Here is an 11,056-nt window from a genome sequence, read left to right on the forward strand (position 1 = left end):
CATGGGAGACCAGGAGAAGCACCTGGCTCCTGGCTTTGGATCAGTGCGGTGCGCCGGCCGCAGTGCGCCAGCCGCGGCGGCCATTGGAGGGTGAACCAACGGCAAAGGAAGACCTTTCTCTCTGTCTCTCTCACTGTCCACTCTGCCTGTCAAAAAAAAAAAAAAAAAAAAAGAAAGAAAGAAAAGAAAAAAAAAAAGAAAAAGTGAGCCAAGGAGAGGAGCTGGCTGTATGGAAGAAGCTGGTGCAGCCAGTGACAGGCACAGGGCGCTGGGTCTTCCTGCCTCCCCCCACCACCACCAGGTCCCGGCTCGGCTCTGGCCCTCGATCTTCCTTTCTGTCCGTGTCCCCCCCACCCCCGGCCACCCCAGGTCTCCTCGTGCTTGTTTGTCTGGCTTGTTCTCGCAGTCACCGCTGTTCTCAGTGATAACATGGCTGTTTCTTTTCTTTCCTTTTTACTCTGTATTAACCACAGTGTTTACAACAAAACTTTGAAGTGTTCTTTCCTGATATTTTCTGAAATGAGGGAAAGTGCTACAGTTTGCATTTTGATGGACATTCGATTGCTGGTTTCTCTCTCTCTCTGGCCCTTCTTTATTTCTTTCTTTCAAAAAAGATTTATTTATTTGAAAGAGTTACAGAGAGGGAAAGACACACACAGAGAGAGAGAGAGCTTTCATTTACTTTCCAAATGGCTGGGGCTGGACCAGGAGCTTCTTCCAGGTCTCCCGCATGGGTGCAGGGACCCAAACATTTGGGCCATCCTGATGTGTTCCCAGGTGCATTAGCAGGGAGCGGGATTGGAAGTGGAGCAGCTGGGACTGGAACCGTTGCTCATATGGGATGCCAGCATCGCACGCGGTGACTTTACCTGCTGTGCTGGCCTCTGACCTTTCTTTTTTTTTTTTTTTTTTTTTTGACAGGCAGAGTGGACAGTGAGAGAGAGAGGCAGAGAGAAAGGTCTTCCTTTTGCCGTTGGTTCACCCTCCAATGGCCGCCGCGGCTAGCGCGCTGCGGCTGGCGCACCGCGCTGATCCGATGGCAGGAGCCAGGTGCTTTTCCTGGTCTCCCATGGGGTGCAGGGCCCAAGCACCTGGGCCATCCTCCACTGTACTCCCTGGCCACAGCAGAGGACTGGCCTGGAAGAGGGGCAACCGGGACAGAATCCGGCACCCCGACTGGGACTAGAACCCGGTGTGCCGGCGCCGCTAGGCGGAGGATTAGCCTAGTGAGCCGCGGCACCGGCCAACCTCTGACCTTTCTTTAGTGGGATTACTTATGTAAAGGGTGGGGTGAGGGGTGAAGGCGGTAAGTTCACAGTCTGAGCTTAAAAAGCTGAGACATGCTCTTTTCCTGCGTGGCTCTGGAGGCAGGCAGAGACTCCGGCCACTAGAGGGCAGTGTGAGTCCACCTCTTGTGCGGGCAGACAGTAGCGGGCTGCTGGAGTGCTGGCTGGGCCTGCGGACACGCCCACAACCCAGTTTTTCTGGGAGAGGTAGAGTGAGCACAGTGGACACCCGTCTATCAAGGCTCCCCAGTTGGAGCCCTCAAAGTGCAGCCCTGTTGCTGGGCTGTGCAGAGAACACAGCTGTCTATCCAGCTCTGCCCTGGCTCCTGCGGGCCCCCTGACCGGCCACACTGCGTGGCCTACCAGGATCCCAGGCCCGCCTCTGTTGCTCTTGGCAGTCTGGCTACTGCCCCAACCCTTCCTCTGCCTGCTGAGTTCTGTTTTTAATTTGAAAAAATCAAAAAGAGTTAGAAAAGCACAAAGAATAACTTAACATCACTATTCCCACCTCTCAGAATGAACAACTTTTTTTTAAATCATTTAGTTATTTATTTGAGAGAGTTACACACAGAGAGAAGGAGAGGCAGAGAGAGAGAGAGAGAGAGAGGTCTTCCATCCGATGGTTTACTCCCCAGATGGCTGCAACAGCCAGAGCTACGCTGATCTGAAGCCAGGAGCCAGGAGCTTCTTCCAGGTCTCCCACGTGGGTGCAGGGGCCCAAGGACTTGGGCCATCTTCTACTGCTTTCCCAGGCCACAGCAGAGAGCTGGATTGGAAGAGGAGCAGCCAGGACTAGAACCAGCACCCATATGGGATGCTGGCGCTGCAGGCAGCGACTTTACCTGCTACGCCACAGCGCTGGCCCTAATAAATCTTCTTTTAAAAATTAATGGAAGGCCGGCGCCGCGGCTCACTAGGCTAATCCTCCGCCTTGTGGCGCCAGCACACCAGGTTCTAGTCCTGGTTGGGGCGCCGGATTCTGTCCTGGTTGCCCCTCTTCCAGGCCAGCTCTCTGCTGTGGCCAGGGAGTACAGTGGAGGATGGCCCAAGTGCTTGGGCCCTGCACCCCATGGGAGACCAGGAGAAGTACCTGGCTCCTGCCATCGGAACAGCGCGGTGCGCCGGCCGTGGCGGCCATTGGAGGGTGAACCAATGGCAAAGAAAGACCTTTCTCTCTGTCTCTCTCTCTCACTGTCCACTCTGCCTGTCAAAAAAAAAAAAAAAAAAATTAGGCCAGCGCCGTGGCTCACTAGGCTAATCCTCCACCTAGCGGCACCGGCACACCGGGTTCTAGTCCTGGTCGGGGCGCCGGATTCTGTCCCGGTTGCCCCTCTTCCAGGCCAGCCCTCTGCTATGGCCCGGGAGTGCAGTGGAGGATGGCCCAAGTGCTTGGGCCCTGCACCCCATGGGAGACCAGGAGAAGTACCTGGCTCCTGCCATCGGATCAGTGCAGTGCGCCAGCCGCAGCGCGCTGGCCGCAGCGGCCATTGGAGGGTGAACCAACGGCAAAGGAAGACCTTTCTCTCTGTCTGTCTCTCTCACTGTCCACTCTGCCTGTCAAAAAAAAAATTAAAAAAAAAAATAATGGAAAACATCTTTAAAAGGTGTTTATTTTGGTGCAAAAAATCTGGAAATCCATGCATAGAAGGATCTTCAAAAAGTTCAGGGGAGGGCCTGGCGCTGCGGCGCAGTGGGTTAAGCCATTGCTTTCATATCGCAGCGCAGTTCAAGTCCTGGCTGCTCCACTTCCCATCCAGCTCTCTGCTATGGCCTGGGAAAGCAGAAGACGGCCTAAGTGCCTGGGTTGCTGCCACTCACGCAGGAGACCTGGATGGAGTTCCTGGCTCCGGCTTGCAGCGATTCAGGGAGTAAACCAGAGGATGCAAGATCTCTCTTCTTCCTGTCACTCTGCCTTTTGAATTCATGTACAAATAAATCTTTTTAAAAAAAGTTCAATGGAAATGCTTACTATGGAAAAATTTATGCATGGATTTCAAAAACTTTTTACACCAAAAATAAACTTATCTTTTAATTCCACTTTCCCACAAACTTGCACAAGCCTTGGTAGTTTAAACAGCTGTGTTGTAGGAGCTCACTCCCACTACCTACTCATCATTTCCTGTCCTGGGAGCCAGCCCTGTCACTCGGATGACTCCTCTGCTACTCACTTCCACTGGCCTGAGTGACACGGGAACAGGGGAGGGAGTGTGGAAAGCACACTTTCTCTCTTTCCTGAAAACACGTGGAAAAAAGTGAGAGAGAAAGACAGAGAGACAAGGACTCCTCCCCTCCAGCGACCAGCACCTACTGGCTAGGAGGCGGTGGAGCCAAGGCTCCAGACAGGGGTCTAGGCACGATCACGTGACTTCCCAATGGGGAGGACAAGGAGTTTGCTTTTCCACTCTTTGCTGATGGAAGGGAACAAAGAGGTGGAGGTTAAGAGGAGAAGGCAACAGTAACAGTTCTGGAAGCCCCAAGGGGAATGCACAGTGAGTCATTCAGCAGGCTTGAACAAGCTAAGGTTGAGCCAGCAGTAGGGAAAATGTATATTGTAGCAAGCTTATAAGCTTCTGTATGAGACAGCAATTACTTTTGGAGAAGGCAGTCTCCACTGAACAGTGGGAGGACCGCCCTTGGCAACAGTAGCTCTGTGTCCTGTCCCTCCACAGAATGCCAGGGTCTGTAGGGTTTGCAGGCCTTGTCTTCCAGCTTCTTGAACTGATTCAAAAACATTTTAGGGGCCAGCGCTGTGGCCTTGCGGGTGGGGTCACTGCGTGCAGTGCCAGCATCCCATATGGGTGCCTGTTCAAGTCCTGGCAGCTCCACTTCCCATCCGACTCTCTGCTGGGGCCTGGGAAAGCAGTAGAAGATGGCTTAAGTCCTTGGGCCCCTGCTCCTGCATGGGAGATCCAGAAGAAGCTCCTGGCTCCTGGTTTTGGATTGGCGTAGTTCCAGCCATTGTGCCCATCTGGGGAGTGAACCAGCAGATGGAAGATCTCTCTCTCTCTCTCTCTGCCTCTGTGTAACTCTGCCCATCAAATAAATAAATAAATAAATATTAAAAAACATTTTAATATTGGGGGCCTGCTCTGTGGCACAGCAGGTACCTGCATCACCTATCACCATGCTGCTTTGAGTCCCAGCAGCTCCACTTCTGATCCAGCTTCTTGCTAATGCTCTTGGGAAGGCAGCAGAAGATGGTTCACCTCCTTGCCCCCTGCCATGCATGTGGGACACAGGATGGAATTCCTGGCTCTTGGCTTCGACCTGGCCCAGCACCGGCCATTGCGGCACTGCAGCCATTTGGGGAGTGAACCATGGATGGAAGAGCTTTCTTCTTTCCCTCTCTCTGTAATTCTGCCCTTCAAATAAACAAAATAAATCTTTTAAAAATTCATCTTTCTGATCCTGCAGCTTTTTAAAGATTTATTTATTTGCTTGAGAGGCAGAATTACAGAGAGAGAAGAAGAAGAGACAGAGACCTTTCACCTGCTGGTTTACTCCCCAAATGGCTGCAATGGGCCAGAGCTGGGCCAATCCGAAGCCAGGAGCCAGGAGCTTCTTCCAGGTCTCCCACGTGGGTGCAGGGGCCCAAGGACTTGGGTCATCTACTGCTTTCCCAGGCCATAGCAGGGAGGTGGATCGGAAGAGGAATAGCTGGGACTAGAATCAGCACCCATATGATATGCTGGCACTGCAGGTGGCGGCTTTACCTGCTACATCACAGTGCTGGCCCCTCATTGTTCATTCACTCCTTGCAACAGCATGTTCTTCAAGATACAGTATCTTAAGGCTTTGAGGATGTCATGGTGTTGGTGGTGGGGGTGTCTTGCTTTCTTTATTATTTACTTGTTCTGCTATGTTGTCTCTGTCCTTCACATGGGAGATTTTCTTCATACGTCTGGTGGCTTTGCTCCGACTTAAGGGTGATGTACTTAACAGGTTCAGGAAAACCATGTGACCATGAGTATGGTGTTCACCATGGGTGCGCTGGCTAGCCTATATCCTGGGGGAGCTCTCAATGTTACTAGCTTCATTTTCCTTCTTGGACTGGCTAGATACCTCAGAGAAGTTCTCCCTGTCTACCACGGTTCTCGAAGCTGCATGAGCCAGGCGAAGGGGAAAGCTCTGTAGTGCACACTTCGCTAAGGCGTTCATAAACTTGTGCTTGACCAGCATGGTGATTTTCCTTCAGCTGTGCCTGGTGGCCCTCAGCCACAGAGATGGCAGAGGCAGCAGGTGCGTAGCGATGGAGGTGCGAATGGGGGAAGAGTATGCCTTGACAGTTGGTCCCCAGAGTGGTGGTGCCTGAATAAATAAAACACGAAGATCCGTTTCTGTGCAGTGCTCTGATCCCTTATGTTTTCTAACCACGTTCCGCTCTAGGACTAACCACCCCTTCAGGGATCACTTCTGCTGGCGCTCCAGGTGGGCAGCTGCTGCCTTCTGGGCTCCAGCACACGCCAGGTGGCTATACCACAGCTCCCTTGTGCATTAGCGGGAAGAAAGAAATCAGTTACGGGCGGCTAATCTCTGCCCCAACAGCTGGAAGATGAAGCTCGGGGCTGGATTTCTGTCACCGGCAGGACGTTCTGAAAGCCAGAACGTGAAGAGGAAGCGTCCTTGAGCTCTTGTGCTTGGGAGACTCGTGGACTTGGTAGAAATCGCAGCGCTCAGATGTCTTGGTGGGAGGCACAGATCTGACACCAGGAATGAGAGCTTCCCTTCCAACCAGGACAGCTCCACGAAGTTCACAGGTTCACAGTAGCTCAAGGGAAGGAGAGAGCCAGGCAGGGGACTTCTCTTCCTTACCAGGGGGAAAAATGGTTACTCCAAAGTCGCCTGCCTGAGTTGTCCGGGTTATTAAGGCATAAACTGTGCCTCAGTCTGAGTAACAGAGAAGCAAAAAATCCGTCTCTTCATCTGTCATCAGAGTTGATTGCAGTGTAATGTATTTTAAGAGTTATTTATATAAAATCTCATTTACTGTTCACTTTCGTCTGCTTAGATTAGTATTTTTTATCATAAGCACGTATTTATCTTATTAACAGTTCTTGGAAACTTACTTGTAGAGGTTGTAACCATTATATTTTGGACAGTTTAAAATACGTCTCTGTTATTAAAAACTGCCAATTTAAAGACTACAGAAAGGTACACACAAAGTAAAAGCTACCCAAAATCTCATCATTTGGAGAAATGACCATTCGTATGTTAATGAATATTCCTTTATGCCGACTCACGAACTTGGATTTCTGATTATTTCCTCGCAGAATTAATAGGTCAAAAGATGTGGCCTCATTTAAGGAGACCCGCGAATTCCTCAGCCTTCGAAGTTGTCAGCTTGGAGACCCGAAATGTGCCCGAAGTCACCAAAGCACACAAGGTCCTGTCTTATTCGTTCTGAAAACAAAGGCATTAAAGTTTGCAAAGGCATCAGGGAAAGAAAGGAAAACCTAGCCACTTCCACCCGGGCAGAGCCCTCCTCCCGTGACGCCGCCGCTCTGCCTTGAAACACCGGCTCACGTGGCCGCAGACGCGCGCGCACTCGGAGGACAGTCACGCCGGCCGGGTAGCGCGCCCTTCCTCCCCCACTTTCCCTGAGGCTTCTGGCGTTCCTGGCCCGGAAGCCACAACTCCTCTGCAGACTTTCTCGTCTTCATCCCCACTGGAGAGTCTCCTATCCCCACTCCCCTCCCCTAGCCGCCCGCCCTAGGCCCAGGAGTTCCCTCTCCCAGGCGTCCTGGAGCAAAGGCCGGAAGGGACTACAACTCCCAGGGGGCCGCGAAGCCACGCCCCCGCAGCGCGCGGTGCAGGTCGGGGGCTGAGGTCCCTCAGTGTCCTCGCCGGGCGCCGTCCCGAGCAAGCGCACTACAGGTTCCGAGGCGCCTCGCGCGCCAGCCGGACCGGACGGGGGCGGGGCGGGGAGGGGCGGGGCTGGAGAAGCCGGGGCTGGCGGGCGGGCGGGCAGGCGGGCGGAGGAAGGGGGTGGGAGCGGAGGCGATGGAGGGGAGGAGTGGGGGAATGGGGGAGGGAAGGGGAAGGGAGGTGGGAGGCGGGGCCGAGCCGGAGCTGGAGCTGGAGTCAGAGCCGGCGGTTGCAGCGGAGGCGGTGATGTCGGTGCAGGTTGTGTCAGCGGCGGCGGCGGCAGCAGCCAAGGTGCCTGAGGTGGAGCTGAAGGACCTGAGTCCGTCCGAGGCGGAGCCGCAGCTAGGACTGAGCGCCGCGGCCGTGGGCGCCATGGTCCCCCCAGCGGGCGGCGGAGACCCCGAGGCTCCAGCTCCTGCCGCGGAGCGGCCCCCGGCCCCCGGCCCGGGCTCGGGGCCCGCCGCCGCCGCCGCCGCCGCCGCGGCTCTCAGCCCTGCCGCCGGGAAGGTGCCTCAGGCGTCGGCCATGAAGCGGAGCGACCCGCATCACCAGCACCAGCGGCACCGCGACGGCGGCGAGGCCCTGGTCAGCCCCGACGGCACCGTCACCGAGGCGCCGCGCACGGTCAAGAAGGTATTGGGGCCGGGCTGCCTCTCGAGGAGAGGGAGGGAGGAGCGGGAGCCGCGGGTCGTCCGGCGCCGCGGCGGCCCCTCCACGCCCTCCCTTCCGATCGCGGGAGCAGAGCGCCTGCCCCTGCAGCCCCGAGTGTCGGGGGTGCGGCCGCCCGGCCTCCGGGCGGCTCGGCCGCACTTGGCTCCGAGTAACATGGAGGGAGCGCTCCGCTACTACTTGCAATAGGCGGGGTGGGAGAGAGGCGCCCCTCGCACCCCCTGACTCGGGCGTGGGGACCCTCCCAGCCATCGGGGTGCAGGGATCGTCTCTGGAGAGCTCGCATGGCAAGCCTGGGAGTTGTGTGGTCCCCCCACGCCCCGGCCGGCCGCGTCCGGAGAGCAGCCGTGCCCTTGCTTCCCAGCTCGCGTGGAAGCCTCACGTCTTTGAATGTAAAGGCGCAGGAGGGATTCTCCTTACTCTTTTTTTTTCCCCCTGAAAAGGTTTGTCCTCCCTGCTCTGTCGTTGGCCACCAGGATTGCTTCCTTGGCTCCTTTATTATCATCTGAAAGTGTTAGGAAGAAATGCTGCCTTGGGGGGCGGGGTGGGGGCAGTCATTGTGAGGCTTTCTGTCTGAGCTGTCAGCTTCTTGCACCGTGTGGAGGGCGCCTCGGAACTGCGGGGAGCAAGTGCCCCCAGGTGTACCACGCCCCTGGGCTACCAGTCCGCGAGGCTGCCCGTGGCGTGGCTGTCTTCTGTCTGGGAGCGAAATCAGCACCGACAGACAGGACAAACACTGACACAGAGACGTGGACCCTGGGAAAACGGATGGTGGCAGATTTCCTAGGCAAACTCTACACAGTGATTTGTGATTGTAATTGAAATTGATCGTATCAGAACATCAATAAAGGGATGGGAGGCTGCCTGGGGTTTACTGTGTAGCACTCGGCTGAACTGGAACCTGGGATCCGGCTAACTTTTTGTTGTTACAGCTCCGTGACAGCCCTTTCATGCCAGCCACCGTGTCAGAGGCAAGGCTGGTGGAATTCAGTAGTGCTTTAGGACAGTGTCCTTGTCACTTGCAGCGCGAAACTCCTGTGGGAAGAATTACAATAGAAAGGCAGCATGGGCACCACTGTGGGAAGCACTTGTATAATGTCTGCGAGTCTGAAGCATATTTCTGACTAGTGGAGTTGCTTTATAACTTTGGCCAAATCTTTTTCTTGTGATTAAGAGTCTTTTTGTCTACAATCTGTAATTTTATTAGATCTCTTGAGGGTAAAAGTACTTAACAGATTGCGTTTAAAGCATTGGATTAACAGCCAGGCAGACCTGTGTTCCAATCCTGTACCCTCTTCACTAGCTTTTGGGTAGTTACCAAGTCCTGCAAATCCTAGCTTCCTCTTATGTAAAATAGGATATGAAGTGAACTTGCTGCATATCAGAGGGTCTTAGGAAGTTGCAGCTATCATTCACTATAAGATTTATATTCCTCCCATTATTGCTTAAAGACAGGCCACCGTGACTTCTAAAGATACGATTCTGCAGAACGAAGTTAAAAATCACAGGCCACCACCAGAGTCTGTTTTAATTCTAGATATGCTTCTCGACTGTGTTCCTTGTCGCTGAAGCACTTTCTTGTTTTTTGTTTTTTGTTTTTTTTTTTTTTTTTTCAGCATCAAAATGTGTGTTCTGTGATTCTAGGTTTACTCAGCAGCCTCAAGGCTGTGGGAGACAGGGCTGAGCTTGCCTTACAATGTTAATTACACACATGCACACACAAACAAAACCCAGCTTCTTTGCTGAAAATTAAGTGGATGAGGCTGTGGGCAAGGAGGCAGCTGCCTTGACAAAACTAAGGGCACTGCTGAGCTGCTTTCTGGGGCGGGACCTTTAACTTTCTGCGTGTCCATTGGCTGAATGAGAACAAGATTTCTTCCCTCAAGTTGAAAGTCTCCCACCAGGGGACTGCAGTATGACATTTTGATTTGTTGAGCATTTCCTGATTTTTAGATTGTCTATTTAAGTAATCATTCTGCCCTGGACTCCCTTCTGCTTTTATTATGAGGGAGGTCTGGGGGGACTGGGACTGAAATAGCTGCCTTTGGCTCTGTAACTGGTGACTGTTGCTTTTATTTTGTAATTGTCGTGTGCAAACATTTCAGTTATATTTTCATTGATGATTTCCCTACTCTATTCATGTATCTGTCATCATTTTTCTTAGTTCTGTTACTCTGCTCAGTGACACATGGGAAATAAACCTTTCTTGAAGAACCAGAATTCCCAAGTGCTTTGGTTGATGAGAATAAATGTATGATTGACAGGTTACTCAGACACCTTTGGTACCTGTCTCCATCCCGTTAGCTTAGGGGGCTCTGGGTGTCAGATGTTGTCATTGCAGCTTTGAAACAGGATAGTCATTCAAAAAGTTAGTGGAAGAGCCCGTGTGGCGTAGTGGGTAAAGGTGCCATCTGTGGTGCTGGCATCCCAAATGGGTGCCAGTTTGAGTCCTGGATGCTCCACTTCTGATCCAGCTCCCTGCTGATGAGCCTGGAAAATCAGCAGAGGGTGGCCCAAATGCTTGGGCCCCTGCCCCCATGAGGGAGACCCTGAGGACGTTCCTGGCTTCTGGCCTTGGCCTGGCCTAACTCCAGCCGTTGTAGCCATTTGGGGAATAAACCAGTGGATTGAAGATCTCTCTCTCTCTCCTCTTTCTCTGTAACTCTGCCTTTCAAATTAATTAATTTAAAAAAAAAGTTTGTGGAAAAATGGAATTTATTAAAGTTTATTTTAGTGCAAAAATTTTGAAATCCATGCTTAATTTTTTTGTAATACACATTTTCATGAACTCTTTGAAGACTTCCCATGTTTATACATGTTGTTCATAAACTCACATTAAGTGAGCCTGTGAAACCAAGAATCTGTAAAATGTCATATGCGAAATGGGAAGATAAGTTTCACAGTGAATGCAGTAGCAGTCACCGAAAGTATTTCTTCCTTGTGTTGTTGAAAATAAGGATAGGAGTGTCGGAGCACAGCAGGGAGAACAAGCAAGAGAGGATCTTCCAAAGCTGAAAATTAAAACTTCCTGACAGTAAGGCCGGAAGCCCGAGAACCTCAGCTAGTTTGTGCCTACCTCAGGATCAGTAGTGACTGTGTTGAAATAGACTCTTGATTCCTTTTGGCAATTGTGCCCGTCTCGCGCTGACTTAGTTGCTGTCAGAGGAGATTGACTTGAGCCACGTTAGCACTTTCTTGCCCTGATTTGTTTAATCTCTTGATTTGGTTAATTACGG

The 11,056-nt window shown here is 52.5% G+C and overlaps 1 protein-coding gene across 4 annotated transcripts in view; it reads left to right on the forward strand.

Moving 5' to 3' along the window:
• The first annotated feature begins 7,329 nt into the window (after nt 1-7,329).
• Nucleotides 7,330-11,056, forward strand: part of AHCYL2 (adenosylhomocysteinase like 2) — a 228,156-nt gene continuing 224,429 nt past the window's right edge. For 2 of the 4 annotated variants that reach the window (XM_002712027.4, XM_008258211.4), the window contains exon 1: nt 7,330-7,784. In XM_002712027.4, the coding sequence (XP_002712073.3) occupies nt 7,398-7,784 (387 nt within the window). In that variant the 5' untranslated portion in view covers nt 7,330-7,397. The remainder of the gene's footprint in view (nt 7,785-11,056) is intronic. The other 2 variants (XM_008258209.4, XM_008258210.4) reach the window with 1 other exon arrangement.

Source organism: Oryctolagus cuniculus, chromosome 3 (assembly GCF_964237555.1).
Source record: "Oryctolagus cuniculus chromosome 3, mOryCun1.1, whole genome shotgun sequence".
Classification (NCBI taxonomy): Eukaryota; Metazoa; Chordata; class Mammalia; order Lagomorpha; family Leporidae; genus Oryctolagus; species Oryctolagus cuniculus.